Source organism: Corvus hawaiiensis, chromosome 1, assembly GCF_020740725.1.
Source record: "Corvus hawaiiensis isolate bCorHaw1 chromosome 1, bCorHaw1.pri.cur, whole genome shotgun sequence".
Taxonomy (NCBI): domain Eukaryota; kingdom Metazoa; phylum Chordata; class Aves; order Passeriformes; family Corvidae; genus Corvus; species Corvus hawaiiensis.
Window position 1 is genome coordinate 35553590 of NC_063213.1, and position 25248 is coordinate 35578837.

The 25248-nt window shown below is 47.1% G+C and overlaps 3 protein-coding genes and 2 non-coding genes across 9 annotated transcripts; 1 reads left to right on the forward strand and 4 right to left on the reverse strand.

Moving 5' to 3' along the window:
* Positions 1 to 4723, reverse strand: RPSA (ribosomal protein SA). Its single transcript, XM_048299997.1, has 7 exons — positions 4647 to 4723; positions 4235 to 4402; positions 3095 to 3213; positions 1622 to 1867; positions 654 to 782; positions 240 to 408; positions 1 to 145 (listed from the first exon to the last, which is right to left on the reverse strand). Exons 1-7 carry the CDS (start codon positions 4714 to 4716, stop codon positions 51 to 53), a joined length of 996 nt encoding a protein of 331 aa, XP_048155954.1. The 5' UTR covers positions 4717 to 4723; the 3' UTR covers positions 1 to 50.
* On the reverse strand, positions 1293 to 1451 carry LOC125335663. Its single transcript, XR_007207513.1, has one exon. It is a non-coding gene; the product is annotated as a small nucleolar RNA SNORA62/SNORA6 family (small nucleolar RNA).
* Positions 2377 to 2538, reverse strand: LOC125335666. The gene has a single exon (XR_007207514.1). It is a non-coding gene; the product is annotated as a small nucleolar RNA SNORA62/SNORA6 family (small nucleolar RNA).
* A 425-nt stretch (positions 4724 to 5148) lies between the features above and the next one.
* Positions 5149 to 18640, reverse strand: SLC25A38 (solute carrier family 25 member 38). 4 transcript variants are annotated; one of them, XM_048300032.1, is made up of 7 exons: positions 18476 to 18640; positions 16416 to 16537; positions 15699 to 15783; positions 15013 to 15192; positions 14417 to 14585; positions 13635 to 13801; positions 5149 to 5394 (listed from the first exon to the last, which is right to left on the reverse strand). In XM_048300032.1, the coding sequence occupies exons 1-7, from the start codon at positions 18548 to 18550 to the stop codon at positions 5341 to 5343; spliced, it is 852 nt and encodes a 283-aa protein (XP_048155989.1). In that variant the 5' UTR covers positions 18551 to 18640; the 3' UTR covers positions 5149 to 5340. The 4 variants fall into 4 exon arrangements, with proteins under 4 accessions (XP_048155989.1, XP_048155979.1, XP_048156007.1 ...); XM_048300022.1 differs by lacking the exon at positions 5149 to 5394 and adding an exon at positions 9069 to 12772 and having other exon boundaries at positions 18476 to 18638; XM_048300050.1 differs by lacking the exon at positions 5149 to 5394 and adding an exon at positions 9069 to 12772 and having other exon boundaries at positions 15699 to 15806; positions 18476 to 18637.
* Positions 18641 to 18792: 152 nt separating this feature from the next.
* LOC125324337 (C-C chemokine receptor type 8-like) lies at positions 18793 to 24847 on the forward strand. 2 transcript variants are annotated; one of them, XM_048300002.1, is made up of 4 exons: positions 18793 to 18956; positions 19721 to 21461; positions 21548 to 21616; positions 22529 to 24847. In XM_048300002.1, the coding sequence occupies exons 3-4, from the start codon at positions 21563 to 21565 to the stop codon at positions 23606 to 23608; spliced, it is 1134 nt and encodes a 377-aa protein (XP_048155959.1). In that variant the 5' UTR covers positions 18793 to 18956; positions 19721 to 21461; positions 21548 to 21562; the 3' UTR covers positions 23609 to 24847. The 2 variants fall into 2 exon arrangements, with proteins under 2 accessions (XP_048155959.1, XP_048155967.1); XM_048300010.1 differs by lacking the exon at positions 19721 to 21461.
* The last annotated feature ends 401 nt before the right edge of the window (positions 24848 to 25248 follow it).

Genomic DNA, 25248 nt, shown 5'->3' on the forward strand with positions numbered 1-25248 from the left:
GCGTGTACTAAACCAGCCTTTATTTCTCTCACAGTACAGCAGGGCTGAAGTTAAGACCATTCTGTGGCAGTGCCAACCCACTCAGTAGCTTGGGCTGTGGGAGCTGCTGACCAGTCCTCGGTGGCAGGCTGGGCACTCCAGTCCTCTGCAATCACAAAGACAAAAATACTTAGTGCTCCCCAGCTCCCTCCACCCACAATACCCCTCACCCCCTCCCACAGACACCTCCCCAAACTGACCTGTAGGAAACTGCTGGATGGGCACAGACGGGACCTGCACTCCCTCAGACCAATCTGCAACCTCAGGCTGAGGAGGAGCAGTGAATTCAGGTGCTGGGGCCGTCCATTCAGTCTGGAATTCCTCCTTCGTCACTGCTTTCTCGGCAGCCGCCTGCTCCTCCTTTTCTATCTGCAATGCAAGAGCCCAGCCTGAGTCTCCCAGGAACACAACCCAGAACACAACCCTTACTATCAAATATCAGGCAACAGGCACCAACTTGCAGTACAATTAACCAGCCACCACATTAAAGTGTGAAGTGCAATCATTACATTGGCAAAACCTGTCCTCGACAGCAGACACGCAGTACCATGGGATAGGAGCACAAGCAAAACATCTCAGAGAGAGAGACACACTTCCTGCCATGAGGCTCCTACCTCCTCGGGATCCCTGTAGAAGTACAAGTCAGGCATGACTTCCCAAGGGTGCTCACGGGAGATGGTGCCACGCATGCGCAGCACCTCCCGAGCCAGCATCCACCACATCAGACCCACTGAGTGGGCTCCCTGGAACAGAAAAAAGTAGCTAAGAGTTGCTGTAACTAAACTTTTGCAGAAAGAGCAAAAGACTCATTTGCACCCAATCCAAGGTTCTTGCTTGGTGAAGTACATTACTTGCCACTGCCAAACTTATGTACTTGGGCTCAAAAAAAGGGCAACTTTTCAAGTTCCCACTGGCATTTTCATAAGTCATGGCGCCATTACAACATGGCCTGAAGTAACTCTCCTGTTATGGAGTTTCATGTGGCTCACCACTCTCACGTGAATCTCATCCAAAAGACAGGGATAATGCCCACCACATACTCAAGAATGAAGAAATCGAAAACTTGACCAAATAAACAAAGCTTACACACATCCTCACGTGTGGCTTACACTAGTTTTGGTGACTGATATCTAGATAAAGATCAAATATAGCTTCTCATCTTCCTAGACTTTACCTTTCAGGTGATTTCTGGCAAGGTAATGTTTCAGAGCAGTCTCTCCCTCAGCTCACTTTATCTTTCATGCATATTCATGATCTGTGGCAAGAAGGACTATCAAACTCCACTCATTGGGCCACAAAGACCCTCATGGCGTCAGCGAAAAATCCTGCCAGGTTACTATAGCACACGTCCTACACTTGAGAGTTCCTTGGCCAGAAACCAGCCTCAGCTCCAAGCTCCAACTGTGTGCAGTTTATTTTCTCCTCCCCACCCGCCTGCCAGTTTGCAGGAGACATCAGTTAGCTCATCCCCCAAGGAAACTGGTGAGATACAAGCCAACCCTCCCTTGCAGAAAGTATCCATCTTGGAAGCCCACGGCATGCTCTGGAGGAAGCTGCCTGGAATGCCAGAATGAAGTGTTACCTTGTTATTGCAGGGAATAGCGATATCCACGTAGCGCAGCGGGGAGTCGGTGTTGCACAGGGCGATGGTGGGGATGTTGACGTAGGACGCCTCTGTCAGCGGCTGGTGATCAGCCCGGGGATCTGTAACCACCAGGAGCCGCGGCTCACGGAAAGCTGCCTGGATCTGGTTTGTGAAGGTGCCAGGGGTGAAACGCCCAGCAATAGGAGTAGCCCCAGTGGCAGCAGCAAACTTCAGAACCGCACGCTGCAAAAGGGACACGGCAAAGGTGAAGCAGAAGAAGTGCATTTCAACCAAGCCAGAAAACTGCATTTCAACCAGGTCACTGTCAGCGAACATGCACGAAATTCAACTGAACTATTTGTGTCAATTCCTGTGAAATCAGGGCTCACCACCTCAGAAGGAGACCAAATAAAAATGTTACTGAAAAGAGCTACACCATGAGTTTAAAAGATCATATCCACCAGCAAAGCGGGAAGTCACGATATGGAAAAAGGCCTTCTCTTCCCCTAAAGTTATTGGCAAGCTCTACTTTAAACTCTCATAATCAGATCGTGAAAAGGGGAATAAAACAAAAAGCTTACGAAAAAAGCAAAGCACATTTTCTTCCACTATTTCTACATCCTTTCATTATCCAGGAACTTGAAGGAACTACAGGAAAAAACTCAGCCGTAAATACACACAAATTGTAGCTGTGTCCATTGAAATTGCAGTTGGCAGTTCTTATTCAATTACAACAGCTTTTAACTTCTCAGGCATGTGGCAGGGCCTACTATCAAACTCCAATCCTAGAGGGAGTCCCTCCCTCTCCTGGCGTTAGCGAAAACCTTGCCATCCTTTGCTGTCGCACACTTCCGACACTTGAGAGCTCATCGGCCAGAAACTGACCTCAGCATCAAGCTTTAATAGCGTGCACATCAAGCCCACGGGAAACCAAATTTCCTTTCAGAAACCCACCCCTGAATCTCCCTAAACATTTGTGGCCCCACCTGCAATTACCTAAAGAAACTAAGCTCAAAAACTCCAGTGACTAGCAAGATTTAAAGGTTATCACCTTCTGCAACAGAATGTTTTTGCTAAAAATTTAGAGTCAAAATTACAAATATACCTTCCTCAGTAACAGAGAAAATTTCTTCTTTGACAACTTTTGTATCACGTGCTTACTGTCCCCAAAAATTCAGTGCCAATGACACACAGTATTTCAGGGAAGAAGGGGCCACCAGGGGACTGACTACTAATATGACAGAAATCCAACAGGAAGAAGGATATGGAAGAAAAACAAGTCCTCAAACACCCTGAAATGGGGAGTAGGTTTTAAGTTGCCAAGTGCAACACAAAAACCGTGTTTACAGAAAGCATTCCTATAGTTAAAACTGGTGTTATTGCCTATTATCGCCAAGCTGTCACTGGCAGGCAACGATGCATGGCAGGGGAGTCCTGCTGCCAAGACTGCAGGCTTCCTGATGTCCATACCTGTCCAGTGTTCCTGGAAGAAATGACGCTCACATCAGCTGGGTTCTCAATGGCAACAATGGCACGAGCTGCCAGGAGCAGCTTTTCCCAGGTCCTTTTCAGATTGATGATGTAAATACCTGTTGGCAACAAAAGGCTTTAGAGGACCCACCAAATACAAGATGCTAAAACAGGATAGCACTCTTCTGCTAGTAAACCTGTCACATGGCTGTGGTTACTCCAAAATTCATAGAATCATCATCAAAGTTGGAAGAGACCTTTAAGATCATCCCATCCAACCGCTCACCCAGCAGGGTCACTGTAACCACTAAACCATAACACCCAGAACCATATCCAGGTCCCTCTTAAAGGTGACTGGGCAACCTATTCCACTGTCTGATCACCCAAGCAGTGATTTTTTTTTTTTCTATTATCTAATCTGAAACTTCTTTGTCTCATCTTAAGGCCATTTCCTCAGGTCCTCTGACTGCTGGCAGGTAAAAGAGCCTGGCCCCTCCTTTCAGGAAGTTGTAGAGAACGATAAGGTCCCCTCTAAGCTTCTTCTTCCCAAGACTAAACAAAGCTCCTTCAGTCATTCCTCACGAGGTTTTCTAGACCTTTTAAAAGCTTTGCTGCCCTTCTCTGTACATGCTCCAGCACCTCAATGTCCCATATGAAATGACATTCTAGCCTCATTCTAGCTAGTGGAAAGCTACTCCAAGGAAAATCGTCCCCTTATGGTTTTAAGGTCACACATTCCAGCATCTGCCACCAAGAACCTACACCTGGTATGAGCTTTAACCTGTTTTTTTTTAAAAAGAGGGCAGCTTAGATTGAAGACCAATGCAAACAAGGAGGAATCATTACTAAGATATTAAAACCATTTTGTTAATTTAGTCAAGAACTAGCAAAATTGCCCAAACCAGCTGTGAGTGATTTACCAAATTCCACAATCAAGATAGTCAAGAACTAGGAGAATTGTTCCAAAATCTGTATTTCATTCTACTTCTCTGAGTTAACACTGTTTGGTCATCAAAGGCATCTGCTCCTTTCAGGCCATGGAGAAGCCATGCTAAAGAGCACAAGCACTTTCCTGCTCCCCCCAGCTGTGCCCACAAGATCACAGCTGCCCAACCCGGGCCACCTCTCCCGCCTATTTACCATCGCTCTTCCTTTTGTAGATGTACTGCTCCATCTGGAAGTCGAGGTTGGTACCTCCCAGGTGGGTCCCGGCAGCGAGGAATTTGAGGACATCCTCCTCCTTCATCTGCAGGACATCGAGGCCTCCGGACATTGTGGGGTTTCCCTTTGGAAGCAACGACAGGGAACCTGCGGGCACGGGGACCCGGCTCAGCCCGGGGGGGACGCGCCACGAGGCCCAGCCGCCCCGGCCGCCATCTTGGGCCGCCTCCCGCGCTACACCCGGCAGGCCTCGGCCTTCCCCGCCGCCTGGCCAGGCCAGGCCCGGCCGCCGGCGGCGCAGCGGGGCGGGCAGAACCCGCCGGCGTTACCGCAGGGCCGGGAACGCTCCCCCGGCCATCCCCGCGCCCCCCGCCCGCCGGCCCCGACTCACGCTGACAACGCCGTGTGGAGGCCCGGGCGGCGCGGAGCCGAGAGGAAGCGCGGCCCCGCCCGACGCCCATATATAGCCTCGCCAGCCAATAGGCGCCTCCGGGGCGGGGCTGCGCTCCAGCGGCGCCTCCCCGCGGTCCCCGCGCCGAGCGCCAGCTCGGTGTGCCCGCCCCTTGCCGACACGGGTTCGGAAAGACATTTGTGGGAATTGTAGGATTTGCGGGATTACGAATACAGAGGAGGGCAACAGAGCTGGTGAAGGGTCTGGAGTGTAAGTTCTATGAGGAGCGGCTGAGGGAGCTGGGGGTGTTTGGCCTGGAAAGAGGAGGCTCGGGGCGGCCCTTATGGCTCTCTGCAACTGCCTGGAAGGAGGGGGTAGCCAGGTGGGGGTCGGCACCTTCTCCCAGGAAACCAGCAACAGGACAAGAGGACACAGCCTCAACTTACACCAGGGGAGGTTTAGGTTGGACATCAGGCGGAATTTCTTCCCAGAAGGGGTGATTAGACATTGGAATGGGCTGCCCAGAGAGGTGGTGGAGTCGCTGTCCCGGGAGGTGTTTAAGGAAAGACTGGACGATGCACTCAGTGTCGCGGTCCGGTTGACAGGGTGGTGTTTGGTGATGGCTTGGACTCCACGATCTCATTGGTCTTTTCCAAGCGAACTGATTCTGTGGTTCCGTCACTCTGGGGCTGCTTCAGAGCATCCTGTGGTTTGTGCTCCAAGCAACATCAAGGCTGGTTTTGAGGTCCTGAAGCAAAAAGAAAGCAAATATTTATTTTAAACATTTTACAATTCCATTTTCCTGCTGAAAGTGAAATATCTGTTCTCAGGGGGCTGATTAATTATTTGATGAATTATATCTAGCCTCTAAATTGCCTGCTGTGAGGGGGAAGCTTCTAAAGAGCTGTAGCATCCTTCCCTGCACCCACATTGCCCCTCCCTGCAGAGGCACTGCTCTGGCACCACGCGGGAGAGCTTGGGAAGTCAAGGCTGTCCCCTGTCCTTTGCAGAAATGACAATAAAACCAGCTGAAATTGGCACTAAACTTACACATCCTTGTTCTGCAGTAGACACTCTTGTGGTGCTTGCCCCTTTTTTTGTGCATGTTGTTTGGTTTGGGGTTTTTTGTTGTTGTTTGCTTTTAAGAAACAACAGAAAATGATGTGATTTAAGAATCTTCATCTTTCTCATCTTCCTTGTCCTATTCTGGAAGCAGACACAGGCCTGAGAATTGAATTTCTTGGAAAAAAAGAAAAGTAGTGATACTTACTTTACTATGCTTGCTATCATCAAGATCTGGATACATTTCTGGACAGATTTCTGAACTGTGCAAACACTATTGCCAGTGCCTTCTGCAAGTGATAATTCATCTTCACATCTTTCTAACAACAGTGCTCCTTTAGTTTTCTCTCCTCTATTTTAATCTCACATAAGCACAGCAGTGTGCTGGGCCTGGACTCTCCTGCAGCCCCTTTTCGATATCTGAGCCCTGAGTTACTCTGGGGGATGATTGCTTAAGTAGCAAGTTACAACAACATCTCATGTATGTCCTTTGTCTCCTGGTAAATGGCTCCCTATTCTTCTTTTCTGCATGCTCATTAGATAGTGTTAATTAGCAAGATTACCAGATCAGTGTAAGAGAGTAATTCAAACATTTGTCACATGGTGGTGACAAAGTAGGTAAAATGAAGCTCAGCAACAGGTTAGTGAGCTCTCAGCAAGAGCATGAACTATTACTGTCTGAGAGATTATAGACATGTGTGGCACTTTGATAAGTGCACTGTGGACAGTGAGAGCTGACCTGATGGGGCTATGTACAGCCTAAGGAGATGGGAGCCATGTGAATATTAGCTTGGGAGGGAAGAGGAGGGGTGGTGGTGATGTTACTGCACTGTGTGCAGTGGATTTAATCTGGAGAGCTCTTCTTCACAGTTGAAACCCAACTGTATTAAAAATGTATTTGAACATAATGATTGGAAATTAGGTAATGAATATTGCAGGAAATATGATGTTATCAAAAGAGTGCCACTGGTAAGCATTATAGACTCCTCTGGCATCTCTAATACTTAATTTATTTCTTATTGTTACTCTTTGGGCCCTCTCTGGTTGACCGTGAGGCCCAAAGCCCATGAGAGGGCTTGGAAAAGTTGTGATGAAGCTTGACAGTAAAGTATTTCTAATTATTTCCTTAAATTACCTGAAAGCTTGCTTTATTTTTTCTCTGTGGGCTGAGACAGTTCAAAATAACTCAGTTATTAATGGACATGTCCCTCAGGTGAAAGTGTATCTATCTTATCACATGTTTTAAACAAGGTTTCCCTGGTCTAAAGTCACACTGAAATCTGTTACACAATTACATGCAGAGCTGCAGGCAGTCCCTGGGAACAGCCTTTCTCTGCAGCAAGCAAACCCAGGGAAAGGGGGTTTGAGCCACTGGTTCTCCTGCAGTGCCAAGGAGACTTGGGGCCCACGGGTGCAGAGAGAAGCATCACGGAGCTACCACCAGTCTTTGGGTGGTGCATTGAGAACCTCGAGCAGGTGCCTGGGGTGGTCACAAAGCCCCAGAAAGAGCATCTCCCAGAGAGCCAGCCCAGGCTGCAGCAGAGAGCAGCAGTCCTTGCCAGAAGCCTCTGAGGAGGGGGCTGTACCAGGACCCCCAGTCCTGGGAGAGAGGGCTCTTCACACAGCTGCAGAGGAGGTTCTGTGCTGCCAGAACAGCTCCTGTGATTAAGAGGTTGAGTTGTGTGTCTGGGTAAGAGGCTCAGGCAGAAAGCTGTTTGGGCAGTATCTTCCCCACCAAACATGACAGTAGGTGTCACCCAAGAGATGGTGTGGCACCCCTGGAGGAGGCAAAGAAGAACTATGAAGATCAACCAACCTTCAGTGAAACTGCACTAATGTTACTGTGCTTCCCTGTAAATTCCATTTTGGCTTGTGTTTCAAGGGTTTGTTATTACTTCTTGCAAGTTTTGGGAAAACATACTTTGGCAAATCTCTTCCCTTCTTATTTCTACTTCTACAAAGTTAGAATTGTCTAACACCTGTTACAAAACTTGCAGAGGTTTCTTTTTAACCTCTTACTGGGATTTTGTAATTTTTACTAAAACTCCTTAATGCATTATGATAAAAACTCCTAAAGCATTTTACAGTGGTAAAATCGCAAATTAAGAAACAGTGCAATGTGGAAAATCAGCTTGCTATTTTGAAACAAGCACCAAAGCCAGAAGGCAAAAGCATATTCAAGAGCTGCACATGGAGTTTGCAAAAGTACATATATATATATATGTGTGTGTGTGTCTGTGTGGGATGAAGAATCTTTTCTGCTCAATTCTCGTGTCAGTGCTTATATACGGCACATAACTCATTAAAAATTTAAAAAGCAAGCAAGGTGTTTGCCCATTTTTAATGTGAAAGGGAGATCTGTATCTCAATGGTTTTCTTACAACCACAGTGCCTTTAAACTTTCAATCTTCCCCACGTTCTACCAGCCAGAAAGGTTAGGGAGCTTGTCTGCTATCTCTTCTCACAGCTGGGGCAGCTGTCAGCAGCATAGACAGCAACACCCTCTACACAGGAGGTGGTTCTCCAGGGCAGCAGGAGAGCTCTGGGGAGCCCTGTCTGCAGGAGTAGGCACTACCCCAGGCCTAACTTGCTATCAGGAACCTGCACAAGCAATTCAGGTTCAGCTGGCACAAGGCTGCACCTCAGGATGGTCTGGTAGGTCTGTTATGCACAGATAACCCTCCATGAAAATTGCTCCGTGTGAGAATGTATCGCCTAAGCAAGAAAAGAGAAGAGGTTTGGGATCTTCACATCTGGAAGATGCACATTTCAGTATCAACAACAATGTTTTGCTTAGCACAGCCTGCCTGCTACTGAATCCCAGGACCATACTGTGACAGCAAGAGATCCCAGCAATCCAGCATCCCCTTGTATTATGCCTTGCAGGAGACTGTCTCCCAGGCACGATTTCTGGTCCCCTGCTGAGATCAGATTGCCTGAGTAGCAAAAACCTGATCAGCAGGAGACTAAAAACAGTCTCTCTGCAGAGAGCTTAAAACCCCACTGTCCTGAAGGCAGGTATTTCACCAGCTAGTACAGGGATTCAACTTCCATCTGTCCTTACACACAGCAGGCAGGCAGCAGAAGCTGTACAAAACATAACATTCCCCATTGCTGTGTGTTTTTTCCATTTAAGCTAAGTTGATTTAGGTTTTACTAGCATAACCTATGCATATTAAACACCACAGAAGAAGAGAATATTCCTTGCCTTTTTTGGACTCTGAATACATGCAACAGTCCTGTCCTCTTGGGAAACTCCTTTTGCCTTCTTAAGCCTCTATCCCATCCAATCCCTCATGCATTTGATTGGTTTGGGGCTTGTTTGTTTTCTTTTAAAGAAACACTGAAGAGATTACATCCTTCATTTTGCAACCAGTTTTTAATAGAAACATATAATACATCTTCTCACATAAATATTTTATATAGACACATAAGCACTCACAATACTCAAAGCTATGCAATGTTCCGAAGCTCCAGTTCTCTTTAAAACTGTGAGGGAAAAAAAACCCCAAACAAATCATCACACAGGAAGAATGGAAACATGAAGTTTCTAAAGCATGAATAATCAGACTGTTTCTCTTGTGTCCTTACAACTCACTTAAATACTGCCTGCCTCAACGTGCCAGCCAGCTGTGTTCTTAGCCACAGCTGCAGGGGCAAGCAGAGACCATGCACATTCCCCAACAGTGCATTGCCAGCAACAGAGATCAGTCCAAGAGGGATCCAGCTGTGATTCTGAAGTGCACAGAGGGATCACACCACTGTCTCTGGAATCCAACCTAAGATGGCTTTTGAAATTATTATCTGACAAGATTGTTAGTGTTGAATTGCTGGCACGATGGAGGTAGGTGATTAAGCATCTCTGTCCAGATCTTTTATTTGATTGACTTTACCTTTAGGCTGTACAGTGACCATTTGTTGTTAAGCAGAAGCATTAAAACTCAAGGAGAATACATCTAAACTTCAAGTCCACACACTTGACTGTCTTGACTTTCTATAGCTATCAAGGAGTAACTTCAATAAATTAATTCAGAAACAGAATGTTTTTGAAGAGGGGAAAAGGCGAAGGACTGTAAGGATCAGAGCTGAGAAACAGTCTTGTGCCTGACTATGTGATAAAGCTTTCAGAACAGAGTGAAGCAGAACTTCAGGCTTTCCCTTCCCCCATGTATGACACTGGACAAAAGACATAACAAAGAAAAACAAGTTTGCACCACAGAATTCATTCTCCCCATTCATAACTCACAGGTAGATAAGCTTCTGGATTTGCAGCACCAACGGTAGATGAAACACAGTGCAGTTTAGATTTTCGATATCTTAAACTCAGAGGAGCCCAGATTAATCCACAAGCCAAAAACCATATAGTTTTTCACTCTAGTCCAATAACAAAGAACCAAAGCAGAACGGAACAACTTTCCCAAAGAAAAAGCTAACACTGCTTTAGGCCTGATTCCAGATTTAAAACAAACAAACAAACAACCCACAGTAGGCTTTTAAACATTAGCACAGGGGAATAAATTCTCTACTTCTTCCTTTGTTACTTGACCAGGCAGGAGTACAGGGACATAAAAGCCACCAAAGTGTTCCTGAATTTCAGGTTTCTGATGAGGACCTTACTTAATTCCAGATTAGCTGTCATTCTTTACTTGCCTGCCTCATTTTTAAGAGCTTCTGTTTGCACAGGTTGCACATTGCTTTGCCATTGCTAAAACAGGAACAAAATACATGTAAAGCACTTTGCAGGTGACTCCACACACTGCCCTTCACGACCACAGCCCAGGACGATCAAGACATCCAAGTCACATGCCAGATTTAGAAAGCCCCAAATAAATTCAGGCTCCCACCACAATGTTGGTTTGATCCCATGCATAGGGGAATAAAGGACAAATGAGGTAACTCATCTAACTGCCACCTTATTCCACCAGGTCAGCAATCCTAGACTTGGTTCTCCCGCTCTCCGTGCCAGTAGTGCTCGGGATAACAAACAAGCAGGATGTGCAGTTACCACGGTTTCATGCACTCTCACAAGTTCAGGTCACGAAGGGTAGAAGGAACAGCAAAAGGAAGGAACAGGTGCTCACATTTAGGATTTAGCAAATAATGTGCCACATGCCTGATTTGATGCAGTGCTCTACCGCTAACACATGTGCACATGGAACCCTCTACCACCATTCCTGGAGACTCCTGCACTGCAGAGCACCAGCCTCCCCTCACAGACGGGCTGAGTCTGAAAACAGGGAGCACTTTCCTAGCCTCCAGCCTGTCCTCTTACACTTCACTCAACTTTTACATCAGTCATCAAGCCTTCTTGGAGTTGAAATCTGGTAGAGAACACCTTAACAACCCACATCCCCTCTACTCTTATGCTTGGGAAGTTGCCAGGGCAGGCAGTGATTGTCCGAAATACACTCTAAAATTTATGAACAACAGGTAGGTAGCACTGTTTGTTCATACAGCTACAGTATCATGTCTTCATATTTAGAGACAAGTGCTCTGGTTCTAAAGTGAATTTCAATATCCCTAGATATTTAAGAAAATAAAAGCCAAAGCTAAGATTTCTGCAGGGCACACTACAGAACAGGATGCACACTTCCACGCCAGCTTCATGGCTATGCTAACAGAGATGCAAGGGACCCAACCCACCACAGAGGCACAAGTGAAGAGGGGAGCAGGCTGTACCTAGCACATACTGTGAGGCCTGTGTAACACAGTAGGAAAGAGTAAGAAGGCACAGAGGATAAAAAGTGTGTATCTATCTCTAAGCCTAAACTCAGGGATACTCGAACATGGACTACCTGATAAGAGAAAAGCATCAGCCAGGAAAATGTGAAGGGTCTGTAAGAAAATTAAAGTTCCCCACCAAGCACCCATAGTGCTCAAACTTTGGAGAAAGCTTACAGAAATAACAACCTTTTCTTTCCACACCAAAACATACTCCACATGCAATCAGCAGCTGTTTTAAGAGAAATCTGAAGTGCCAGTATCTATACCTGTTTCCATTATACATTTATCCATTATGAGCCGTGGCCCTAAAAGCTACATCTAAGGACCAGTTCACACTGAGGGTGTTGATCAGGGATTAATAAATAAGGAATAGGAAGCAAATAAGTCTCTATGACAACTGCATTAAAAAAAACCTAACAAAACCCACTTGAGTGTTCCTGCTATAGTATGACCAGCAGCAATTTTTTTTTCAGAGAACAAGGAGAACTTTGGTAGCAATCAATTTTAAAGTGCCTTATGCTTCTTAATTCCTGCACGAACCCTCCTGTAGAGGCAGAAAGACATTTCAAGAGTGCTAAGATGCTCAATCAAATAACACATAACACAGCAAGGACGTTTTAGTTACTCTCTCTGCAATCACACACGGTACAAAAGTGATGGCAGAAACCATGTTTCTAGTTTTTCTTCTGCGCTTCACTCCTCTTTCATCCACTCTGGCAATATAAGCACTACAAGACACATCCAGTCTCCCACCAGGGCCTGGAGTGCTCCCCTGTGAGAACAAAGCATATGGGGAAGGAGGATCTATATCAGATGGTGGTCACTGTGGCCTTTCTGGCCACACCAGGAAGGAACAGGCTGGCAGGTTGTGCCATCACTGTTTTTTCCTCAAACACTTCTCCTCTAGCACTGTTTCATTGCATAAAGGTGGTGAGCACAGAGTTATTTTTAAAAGGGGCTTCTCAGCATAGTTACCCTGCCATTTCCCATGGCAGTCTGCAAGTGCAGTCCTTCTGGAATGCATTGATCGAATAACGCAAAGATCCGATCCTTCCTTTCCTCCACTTGCCAAAAGGCCTAATCCCCTGTCTCAGAAGGGCTTTCTTCCTCCTGGCTGAGCAAGGCTTATTCCTCTGTGGAACTCAGAACTTCCCAGTGCCAGCTGATCACAGCAAGCGGGAGAAGGAGTGAAGCTGGTCCTTTCTCATGCAGCTCAGTCAGGACTTCAAGCCCATTTTTTCCATCATCTGTTCATACACCGTCCATGCCATCGCTGCCATCAGAGTGCGCCTGAGGGCTCGGGGCACACCGCCTCGGAAAAAGCCAACCAGCCCGAAGTCCTGCATCAGGAGATAAACAGCAATTCATCAATCTGCCCATAAGGTTTTAATTTCTCTTTGTTTATTACATGGAAGAGCACAGGATGTACAGACCCACCTCAGTCTCTGAAAGACCTGGGCTTAAATAGCATTTAGTGTTCAGGAAGAATCTGTAGCACTGCACGATTGCAGGGCTACCCAAGAAAGCAGGAAGAGCAGTGAGTGGAAAAACGAAGGCCAGGATGGACACAATAGGTGAGGAAAGCCACACTCAAGTCCAACAAAGATAAGACAAAGGTGTAATCTTTTCCAGACACTTCAGGAAAATGACTAGTCTTTGAGCTTCATATTTACAAAAGTCTCTTAGCAATTCTGTAAAAACTGAGATTTCTAAGTACTGAAGTAAAAAAACATTCTGATTTGAGAAAAAAAAAAGATACATTAAAATGCATACACAAACAAACAGATTCCTGCTTAGGAATGGAGTTCAATAAGGAAAAAAAGTGAACCTGCCAAGGTCTGTCCTTCTGACAGCAAGAAGGGAAAGGTGGGCTTTGAGTTCTTCTCCATCCCGTTTCTGGGATAAAGACCTGGACATTTATTTCTCTTCTGATGTCTAAAGAGCAAACAATTATTTTGTAGCAGATTTGGACCTGAAACCAGCATTTCACACTGCACATTATAGTCTTGGTCTACCACAGCACAACCCCCTTCATCATCTTGAAAATGCTGACACTGAATAGTCCAACTGCAAGAGCAGGTGAAGCACTGACACTTGTTCACCTCCTTTAAAAGACAACAACTTCCCTAGCATAGCTGTGCTTTGAGCAAGGGGACCAGAATTGAGGGTGTGGTTGTGCATGTCAGAAGGGATTCACCTCACCTTGTAGATGAAGGCAATGGCCTGGCTTGTCCTGTGGTACTTCTGGGGTGACAGCTGCATGTGTGTTTTGATGACATCAGCAGGCTGCGTTGCCAGAGAGGCCAAGATTCCCGCAAAGATCCCACAGCCAAAATTCAGCAAGGGCACAAGCACTGGATCCAGCTGGTCTGCAACAGAGAAAAGGGAATGCACTCAGACACCTTCAGGCCAGGAACACTCATGCTGTGTGACAAAGTGAAAGCTATTGAATGATTAAATCAACATCAGAGTCTAAGAGAAGTTAAAATCTATGCAGCTAGAGAAACCTTTCAAGGGTAAAAGTGGCTACTAGTCAAAGGTTGGCATTATTAAAAAGCCTCACTTACTGGGGAAATGAGTTTGACAAAAAATCAGAAAAGAAAAAATTGTACAAATGTTGCCCCAGTGAGTCCTAATATCAGAAAAGCCCCAGTTTAGTGGAAACTGAGCAGTATGCAAGACAAACAGAAGCAGCAAGCAATGCTGAAGACACCCTGCCTCCAGTTGTTCACTTACACACTTATGCATCAGTCCTCATAAGGACAATCAACCAATTTAGGGCCAGTCTCCATTTCTGCACTGACCTCAGCTACACGTCTACAGTTCTCCACAGGCAAATGTGAGTGTGTCACCTAAAGCCCTACAGGAGACTAATTTAATTGCTGAGGTGGAGGGCAGTAAACAGAGCATGCAGGCTGTCAGCTGCAGAGCAAGATCTGAGAAGAGGAATATTTTCCATTCCAGCCTCCAACATTCATGCTCACCCTGAGGTGTGAGGTTTTTGGTCTGTGTGTAGAACATCAGGTAGATGCCAGAGAAGGGCGCATCCCGCAGCAGCGTTGCCGTGAGCCCACTGAACATGCCACGAGCCCCTTCCGTCTGATAGATGTTCTTCAGGGCTCCATACACACTCCCGTAGCCAAATCTTCCACTCTGCAAGGGCAGACAAAGGTCAGTTATCCACATGTCCAGGAGCCCTACACACCCCCTGAGGATATAACATCCAAACAAATGGTAGTGTGAACTTAATGTGATGCCCAATGGCAACACAGAGGACAACCCAATGCAAAATTGGGTTTCACCTACCTCAGCCTTTAAAAGAATCCTTCAGGAAGGTAACATATGAAAGATGCTACACAAACATTGTATACAACTGAAACTTACAAATCTCAGGGCGAATCCTATCTCATCTTCTTGACTAAATATCATTTCCTGCAGAATATGTGAACTGAGATGAAATCAGGACTACATCCCTGTCTGTATACAAGTGGTAGCAACCTTCTCCAGGCAAAAGGATTTATTTTGCATCACAAGGAAGGTGTGTGACACCATTAACAGGGGACTAATTGGAAAGTCATACCTCATATCGGGTCTTCACTACAGTCACCGGCAACATGCAAATCCCAGAAACGGCACGAGCGGTGGCACCCAGAAAGACAGACTCCAGGGCTGTGGGTGAACGGTCCACAAGAAACTTTTGCTTCATCATGTACAAAGTGCTGAAGTAAATCCCAACCCCAGGAATACATCTTGCAAAGGACTTCAGGAGAAACAGAAGCAGATGAAGAAAGAAAAAGTTTACATAAGACAAAATATACTACAGAACATTTCTGAGACTGTTAAACTTGACAGGAAGCTTTGTAGAAGACAAAAATATCACTAAAGCTAACATGCCGAAGAAAGAAAATAAGGTAGAAATCATTTATGACACTGACAGATAAATGACTCAAATGATGTCAGGATTTAATGCATTCCTCAATTGCAGTTTTTTAGGAACAAGATATTCCAAACCAAAATGAAGTTCATGCAGTTGCCACCCCACATTTGCAAAAGTATTCAAGTGTTCAGCTGCTTAGGACTGCCATAACCAAATCAGTAAAATTCACAACATTAACTCCTTAAAATAGGATGTAATCTAAATCATGTGGTTTCATTCATAATTGTACAAGAATTGGCTATTTAAATTCAGGCACACATAATTAAAAATAAACACTAAGTTTATTTATCTACTTATTTTTAGAAGTCAGCATTAAAACAGCCACTTACTGGAGAGACACCTTTCCAGAGTCCCAGAATACTCTCAGTACGAACAACCCTAAAGAGCAGCGTTACCATCCCAGCACGACCAGACCTGAAAGAAAGACAAGACAGGAACTGCAGAAATTATCTTCTTCTGCTCCTTGGCAGATGAACTCCACAGTCACCCCTTTCATTCATAACTGTGCATTGACCCAGCACCTCCAAGGTGCTCTTTCTCATCTCAGTCTGCTTTTCTTGGTCACTCTTTCCAGCGCTCCTCCATCACCTTCTCTTTCTCACAACTTGTAACACATTAGAGCCTTCTCCCATGAACATTTTTAGTTGCTCATTCCCTTTGTTAGAAGCAGCAGATTGTAGGTTGAATACACCAAGCTGCATGCATGAAAAATTATCTGACAACCATACAGGATTTTTTTCAGGCAGACGATACCCCATGAAACTGCACAGTAGCCACTCCAGCAAACACCAGTCCACCAGAGGAGGACAAATGTTGAGGTTACAAGTTATTCCAGTAGCATTCACAGCCATAGACATTTTCTCTTTTCTGGAGCAAAATATCAATCCTTCTCCATGATATAAAAACATAATTCCTCTTTTAGAAAGACTGATTTCCCAAATTACAGCTCTGAACTCCAAGCCCCAGCCAGCAAATAAGGCAGAAGCCCAAATGGTAGAGCACCTCCAGGCCCCCCCCCCCCCACACACACATCCCTGCCCTCTCACCCATTCACAGCAGGCTGCAGAGTTTGCAGGCGCGTTTTCAGCAGGTCAAGGGGTTGGAAGAGGAGCGTGGAACAAGTGCCACAGATGGAGCCGCACACAAAGGCCTTTAGGACTGGATGCATCTGGAAGAGGAAGAATAGGACTTTAAATGGCCATTTAATTAAGAATGGCACAAGAGGAAATATTTCAGCTGATATATCATGCTATAGGAAACGGAGGTGAGCTGACCCCAGATGCTAAGGACAGCTGCTTAGAGCACAGGAAGCTTTTCCAGACCTTCTCTGAGACTGATCAAGTTTTATTTGTGGTTTTTGGTCCCTCCGCTTTTTCTGGGAGATTGTTCCAGAATGTCCTTGAAATTTGGTGGTTGGAAAGAGTTTTCTGAACATCAAATGTACTAGCAGCCATTTGGTTACCCTTTGCGATGGCAAAGGCAATAGGTGGCCCCTTCCCATCACCTACCTGTACCTTTTCCCCAGTCCCATTCACCTCTGCTGGCAGCACCTCCCACCCTGCACACGAAGGTCTCCCCACTGCCACGGGCACTGCCAGGGAAAGCTGCCCCGACCCAAACCGGCCCAAGCGCACCCACAGCACGGCACGGCCTGCTCAGCTGAGGCTGCCTTTCCTATTCACAGCGGCTGCCGCCGCCGGGCACTTCTCCGGAAATAATAAGGCAGGAGGCACAAAGCCCATGGCAGACTTTTTGGTGTTTCGAGAGGTTTATCTTTATTATTACAAACAGATAACGGTGTTTGCTAATGGAGAACAAGTTTCTGTGCCCCTCGGCGCAGCAGAATCACGACAGATTAGAAAGCACAGACAGATTAGAAGCCTGCGGGGCACACTCCAAGCCAGCAATGGTCCCCCCGAGCTCCGCCCGGACCCACCGTCGTCCCCCCCGTCTCCCTCGCTGCCCCGAGGCCGCGGAACACGACGCAGCAGTGTAAGAGGCGCAGCGAGTCCCCCTCGCCTCCCACCGGGGCGCTGCCCCCGGGCTCCCCTCGGCAGAGCGAGCGAGGAGGGCCCGGCGCAGCGGCCCGGTGCGGCGTGGCCGTACCTCCGCCTCTCGGCCCGGCATCCCAGCGCCCCCGCAGCCCCAGAGCGCGGCGGGCGGCGGCGAGGCCCAGCCGCGAGCCGGCCCCGCTCCGGAGCACCGCCCGCCCCGCCCGGCGCATGCGGCCGCTCGTAACCCTTTGCCCGCCGCGGCCTTGCTGTGCCGAGGCAGCCGGGCGCGGTGCCGGGGCGAGCGGCGGCCGCCCGCCCCCAGCCGGCTCCCCTCCAGCCGCCTCTGCCCCCGCATCGCGTGTTTGCCACGGCTTTTCGCCGTTCTACGTGGAATCGTAGAATGTTAAGGCGTTGAAATGGACCTTTAACGTTCAACTAGGTCCAACCCCGCTCCTACGGGCAGGGTCACCTCTCGCTAGACCACATTGCTCAAGGCTCCACCCAGTGTAGCTCTGAACACTGCCACGGATGGGGCATCCACAGCTTCACTGGACAGCCTGTTCCAGTGTCTCACCACCCTCGCAGAAAAAAAAAATCTTCCTAATATCTAACCTAAATTTCCTCTCTTTCAATTTATGCCTATTACTCCCTGTCCTATCAGTGCAGTTCGTGATGAAGAGTCCCTCTCCGGCTTCCCTGTACGCCCCCTCCAGATACTGGAAGGCTGCTATGAGATGTCCCCACAACCTTCTCTTCTCCAGGCTGAAGAACCCCAATGCTCTCAGCCTGTCTTCATAGGGCAGGTGCTCCAGTCCTCTGATCAACTTTGTGGCCTCATCTGAACTTGCCCCAACAGCTCCGTGTCCTGAAGTTGGGAGCGCCAGAATTGTACTCATTTCCAGCAACTGTACTCTATATTCCTGTGCTGTATGCTGTATCCAGCAACTGAGCCCCAGCGCTCTCTGTCAGACATGAGCAGTGGGAAGGCTCGGTTCATAACTGACAGCTTTCATGTCTTCCCTCAGTTCACACCTCCCACTTCCCCACAAAACCAGCTTCTTATGGACACCGTGCTGTTCAGAAACTTGAGATGCTCACTGACACCTCCTTACCGCCATCGCTAGTGTTTCCACTTGCTCATCCACATCCTGAGCCCAGAGCAGAGGAAGGCTGGCTTTCCAGAGCATTGAAGACGGGAGGCGCCAAAATGAAGCGTTTCAATATTAGACCTGTGCCAGCCCTGAGACTGTGGCTTCACTGTGCCTGCAGAGCCAGACACTGCTTATCGACAACAAAACCGGCCGGAGGACCTGGGAGGAGCATGCGATGGTTTTGGCAAGCTGCTTTTCTAAGAATTTGCCTACTTGCCATGCCCTGGCCACGTAAGGAATGACACGTCCAGAACGTCATGCTCCAGCTGTTCCTAGAAGGAAAACCCTGTGTGCAGCAGTAGCCATTATGCACAAACCACTTCCTCTCTGTGCTTGCTTTGCCTTGTGGCAGTCCCTGAAGGAAGAGAGAATTTTCTTCTCTGGGAAAATGTAACACACAGGCTAGCAAAAGCACTTCATTACAGACTCCCTCTTCCCTTTGGTAAGTCCTCTCTTGTTACACGGTTCCCTCCTCATGTGAGTGACTGCCTTTTATTTCATTAACTGACTTTGCCTGCTAGCTCATGGAAAAGAGGATCAGCTCGTCCCCTTCCCTGCTGGTGCTTTTTTCCCTGCCTCACATCTTGCTCCACTGTGGACCAACACAGGGACAGCACGCATCGTCACAGACGGCACAGGAATCTCTGCTCCATTGCCTGGAGCCCCTCCTTCCCCTCCATCCTGCACTGACTGTGCAGGGCGTTTCTCTCACATATTCTCACTCTCTCACAGCTGCTGTTGCGCAGTGTTTCTGAATCACAGAGGCACTACCAATGGGCTCAGCTTTGGCCAGTGGCAGGGCCATCTAGGAGTCAGCTGGAACTGGCTACCACCACCAACAGGGGCAGATTCTGGCATCTTCTCACATAAGACAGCCCTGCAGTCCCCTTGCTACCAAAACCTTGCCATGTACACCTAATGCATCATCATCTGTTATACAATTGATTATATAAGGAAGCTGTCTGGGATATATATGTCATTTTGAAAAAGCCCCCTTGGCTGTTTCTTTTGGCGTGTTTCTGGTTGTACTGGATGGGACTGGATAAGTAGGTTGTTTAGAGGAGTAAGCTTAACCCTAGTAAGGCTGACAGACTCAAGTGGTGCATTTGAAATATTTCTGTATGGAGCTGCGGGTGGTGTAGCTGGATCCTCTCCCTCCGTGCCTTTGGGTAGAGCAATAATAGACTCTTTTCTTGTTTTCTGAAGCAAAATATGGACTGCAGTGATATCGGCCAAATGGCATGCATCCCAAGAAAGAGCTCATCCAGCATGAAACCCTGTCAGCAACACCAGTCTCCAGGCCCTTATCTTGCTGTGGAAGCGTTTTCTCCCTTAAATAAGCCTCGTGATGAATGAGGAGGTGAAACAGCACCTCTGATCACACACATCTCTGCAGGGATCTGCCGCCCTTCCGCAGGAATGCCCAGCAGAGGGAGCCGCGTCCCATCGTGTCGCTGTCCTGGAGGAATGTTATTTTGCTCTGACAGCCTGTCATTTCTATTTAGGAGATGAGAGATTAGAGGCACAGAACTGCCAAATTCCCATTTGGTAGACACATCTTTTTCCACATTGAATAATTCCTGGTTGTATTCTTTGCCACTTTAACAGAGTTGTGAGTGCATTTAAAACCTGCATAAGGGCAGGGGAGATCCCACTTCAACACTACCAGCAACTGCCAGTAACACTGCCTGTGACAAAAGAGTTTGTTTCTGCTTTTAATTCCTAGTTTCAGGTATTGTAAGAGTTAATACCCAGCAGAGCTTGGCTGTCATGGCTTGACTCACACATAAAACTTTGACCTAATGTCACACTGCCCACTGCAGCCAAGGAAAGTCATCCACTGCCACACATGCAGTAGTTGCAGATTTTCTTGGTTCACAGATATATGTCCCTCTGCCTTTGGAGCGATGATGTGTGAAGGTGGACATCCAAAGGGTTTGAGAAAGACAACAGACCATTCCACATTGGGATCTCCAGCAGCACATCTATGGACTGATGCCCAGTGAGGTGCTGTTTGCTCAAAAACGAACAAAAAGGCGATGTGACTTGCCTGAACTTCAGTAATGGCACCAAGCTCTAGTGAGGAGCAGCAGTATTTAAGGAGGTAACACACACTTCAAATGTTGCCTGTTGCTCAGTAGTGCTGCTCTTTCCTGTGTATCTTGTGTTGTGGGGAAGATCGGAGACAGCTGTGGGATGGAAGCTGTGTTAGGTCTGGATGAAGTCACAGTAGGTATGTGGCAGAATTGGTGGGAATTCAGTGCTATTCAGGGCTTTATTTCAGTGTTAGTCTGTGAGAGCATCCTGCAGTGTGAGCAGTCTGGGAAGAAAAGTTCAAATGTACTTGGCAGTGTTAGGATCACAGTTGGACTCAATGATCTTAAATGCCTTTTCCAACCTAAATGTCTATGATTCTATGATAACTTCCCTTAGGTATTCCTGTCTGTGCTGGGTGGGTGCGGGGGGAAGGTGCCTTCCAAGGAAAATGAAATGTTAAAGCAAACATGGTGCCCTTTTGCCATTGCTGGCTATTAGCAGCATTGGACCATTCCCCTCAGCCATCTTCACCAGAAGTCCTTGGAGCGGAGCAGAGACAGCACTACTTTCTCTCTCCTAGACACAGGAAGTGCAGAGCAGGGACAACAGGTGGGACAGGGCATGGAGGTGGGAGAGGTAGGAGACAGGAACACTTCAAAGACGTGGAGGAAGTTGCAGATCTCTTCCACTGAAGAATGTAAGTGCTAAAAATGAAAACCTTCTGATCATATAGAAGATAAGGCTGACATTTCCGTTCTGTAGGTGTTAAGTGCAGAGGCTGAACTCACTGGCTTGGGGTTTCACGCATCTTTAATGTAGTACAGGTCATACAGAGGAAAAGCTGTTTTAGGACTGTGCACTGCCACAGTGAGGACCTTGCCTGTGACTTGGCATTGCAGCATAAGCTGAGGTAAATATTGCCGGCCTATATATGCAAAGGTATGCCTGCTTCTTAAAAATACGTGATATAAACACAGGTTTTTTGCACTCTTTCAGACACAGTGTTGGATTATGGAGCAGAATTTGACATACCTGCTGGGCAGTGGTGGCTCTGAGGACATGTTGGTGAGTCACTCCCTGCCGGGTTGCTCTCCTGCAAGCTGAGGACAGTAGCACATCTTAGGGGTCCAGTTTTTCCTATGGCGACCCAGTACTGGGGGAGATGATGGGGGTTTAGAAGAAATCAGTGTGATTGTTGTTCCCTGGGAAGAAACCAAAACACAGGGCAAAAATACCTTTAGCTGATGAGACTGTGCTTGTGGAAGAAGACTGCCCTTGAGGGCACAGGTAGTGCTAGGAGTGTCCTATGGAGGACATCCTGACTGGGATGCTGCTATCCATCTTCTTTAATTGTTTGCTGTCACAGGTACTGCCCAGGGATGTGGTGGTTGCTGCTGGGGGGTGGGCGAGCTGCAGGGAGCTGGTGAGCAGGAAGGGGGCATGTCGCTGCTGCTGGTGCATCCCATTTCTGGCACTCAGAACTCCTAACTGGAAAAAAAGCTTTTAGGAGATGAGCGTTAGCATGTCAGTTTCTCCCTGGGCCCTGCTCCCTTTTTCCTTTCAGAAGGAAACATAAAATAGGACCCCTAAACCCACATCAGGGGCTCTCGACCTCCTGGCCATTCCCATGTTGCTGCTGTTTTGAGGATGCTTCCTGTCTCTGGCCCCAGTACCCCACCTGGACTCGGCCATGGGCCATGGCCTCACATGGAGCCAGCAGGAGGATGCTGGTAACCTCTACCACCACAACTGCATTTTCCTTGATCTCCTCTGCCCCTCGGATGCAAGGATCTCATCCTGGGTCTTGCAAGGGATGGCCAGTCACTCGTGATCCTTCCTCATTTGCGTTCTGTACCATAGCTCTGGCACATGTTTTTTGTCCTCATGCAGCTTGGTGTGCGCTGACTCGTGCCTGGTATATTTACTAAGAAAGTAACGTGCAATTTGGGTCATATGAATTTCATTATCCTTGAACAGGTGAGTTACACATCACCAACACCTAACTCCTCTGCAGCCTATGAATATGCCTTCGACTACTCAGAACTACACATCATCTGTCATCCTGAAAGTGTTCCAGCATTTGCACCTACCTTATTTCCAGTGCTGTACTCCCTACTGTTTGTGACAGGCTTGATGGGAAATGCTTTGGTTGTTTGGATTCTGACAGTCTGCATGAAAATCAAGACCATGACTGACGTGTATCTGCTGAATCTGACAGTCTCCGACCTCCTCTTGGTATTCTCCCTGCCTTTCTTGGTTCAGTACTCCATCATGAGCCAGTGGATTTTTGGAAGTGCACTGTGTAAAATCATCAGCTCAATTTACTTCATTGGTTTCTACAGCAATGTCTTCTTCATAACCATCATGAGCATCGACAGGTACTTGGCCATAGTCCACTCTCTCCATGTTCAAGGGATTCGGACAACTGCCCTTGGAGTTATCACCAGTCTGGCCGTTTGGGCAGTTGCCATTTTAGCATCAATGACAGACTTAATATTTTTCAAGGAAGTGAATGACAATAACCAGATTAAGTGCCTCCGTCACTACCCTGATGGCAACTATGCCTGGAAGACTTTCAGTAATTTTGAAGTCAACATCCTGGGGTGGCTAATCCCTGTTGGTGTCCTCATTTTCTGCTACCACAGCATCTTGAAATACCTGCAGAAGTGCCATACCAAGAGCAAGTACAAAGCAATAAAACTGGTTTTTATTGTTGTCATTGTGTTCTTCCTCTCCTGGACCCCCGTCAACATTGTGCTTTTTTTGGACTCTCTGAGGAACATGTCCATCATCAACGACTGCCAGACAGGCCAAAGGCTAGACCTAGCCATGGAGCTGACTGAGGCACTCTCCTTGGTCCATTGCTGCCTCAACCCAGTCATCTACGCTTTTGTGGGTGAGAAGTTCAAGAAGCATCTCCGTGAAGCTTTCAAGAAATCTGCATGTTTTCTGTCGAACTGCAAAGACTACAGGGCTTTCAGTGGGCACAGCCTGGACAGGCACTCCTCTCTGCACACAAAGTCCTCACAGTTGTCTTCTGTTGGTACTGTCTTGTAGAACTACAAGTCCAAAACTATCCTCCTGGACAGGTGACCTAAAGTTGAGAAATCCTCATCTGGGCATCCACAGCCATGGACTGTTTGAACAACATTTTTGGACATGAAAAGTGGAAGCAGCTGCTTGATTTTGCTTTTATCATGGTTGCTTTTGGTGTACTCACTATTTAGAGTCTTTTGTTAGCATCATCCTCCCTTTCCCTCAGCACATCCTGCCTTGCTTGCTTTGTGAAATTACCAGCAGACTCCCACACTGCCTGAGCAGCATGGAGAGGTACCTTAGAAACATACCTTCCCCCCTTCAGACCCAGTACTGAAAAGAACCGTTTATGTTTCCAAACCCTGGACACTTGGCCACTCCTTCCCTCACCTCAGCAGAGTGTGTTGGCTTTGTGAGCAGGGATAGGACTCGCTGTAGGAGTGGCAACCTGCACTTTGGAGGGAAATGGTGCCCAAGTTTAAGATGTCATACCAGGGCCTGGCTCCCAGTTGACAGATCTGAACAACACTTCCAGTCCCAAAAGTGCTTAGTGAGTGAGTAATTGGATAAGTAACCAAGAAATAAGTGCTGTCCATGTGTTTTGGTGAAAGCAACGTGGATTAATATCTAGGTATGATCCTGATTCCCTGTCTGCTACCAGGGCCTGCAGCTTCTTGGCTGGAAGGGTTTGAAGCTGTAGCTTAGAAATGATGCTGTGGGTGTCAAGGAAAAACACCTGCAGGAATGAATGAGTGCTGTAGGAATGGATGGAGAAATTGTTACCAGGAAAAAGGCTGAAGAGTGGAAAAAACAGTGGGTGTGAGCTGTCACACGTCCCCATGAGGGGACTTTTTGAACATTTTTGAACTTTTTGAACTGGCAACTGGTGTGCCAGTGTGGTCACTGCTCTTGAGCAGGTGACTGGGGTTGACATTACAGTTATTGTTCCAACTTGGAATGACTGATTTTATATATGTGAATGGCTACCCATTCGTATAGATATATCTCTATATATTATATATAGAGAGGTATGTACATATACAGGCATATCTATACTTGCATATGTGTGTATGTATACACAAATACACACACATATACCCATATATATACATATATACACTTTTATGTGTACAAATGTTGTTAGATAAATGCAATGAAGCTTTTCGTTCTGTTCTATCTGTCCCTACAAGATATCATCGTATTTTAAGTTTTATAATAAAGATACTGTGTGCAGTGTAATTGCACAATCTTTACACTTGAGAAACCTGTTTCATCATTATTTGTGTCAGCATCTGCATTTTATTCTGTCCTGGGCAGATCTATGAAACTGATAATCCCTCCAGCTGCCTCTTCCCTGCCTCCTCTTCAGTTCAGCTGCTGCCTGGGTCCCAGCAGCAGGGTCACAACCTGGCACAGCAGTACAGTTTCTACCTTTCAGGTGTCTTATTGCCAGCCAGGCTTTTTTTGGATATGCAAACCCTCAGGTGCTCTAGAAGGGGATTCACAAAAATTCAGGACAAAGCCAAAGGGTGGTGGGCAAGAGGATGGCGCCAACTCTCTCCCCTGCAGATTCACAGCATGAACCCTCCAGATCACAATTCACTCAGCTGAAGCACAAGAGATGGGAATGATTTCTGCAGCCTCACAGCCTCATCCTGCAC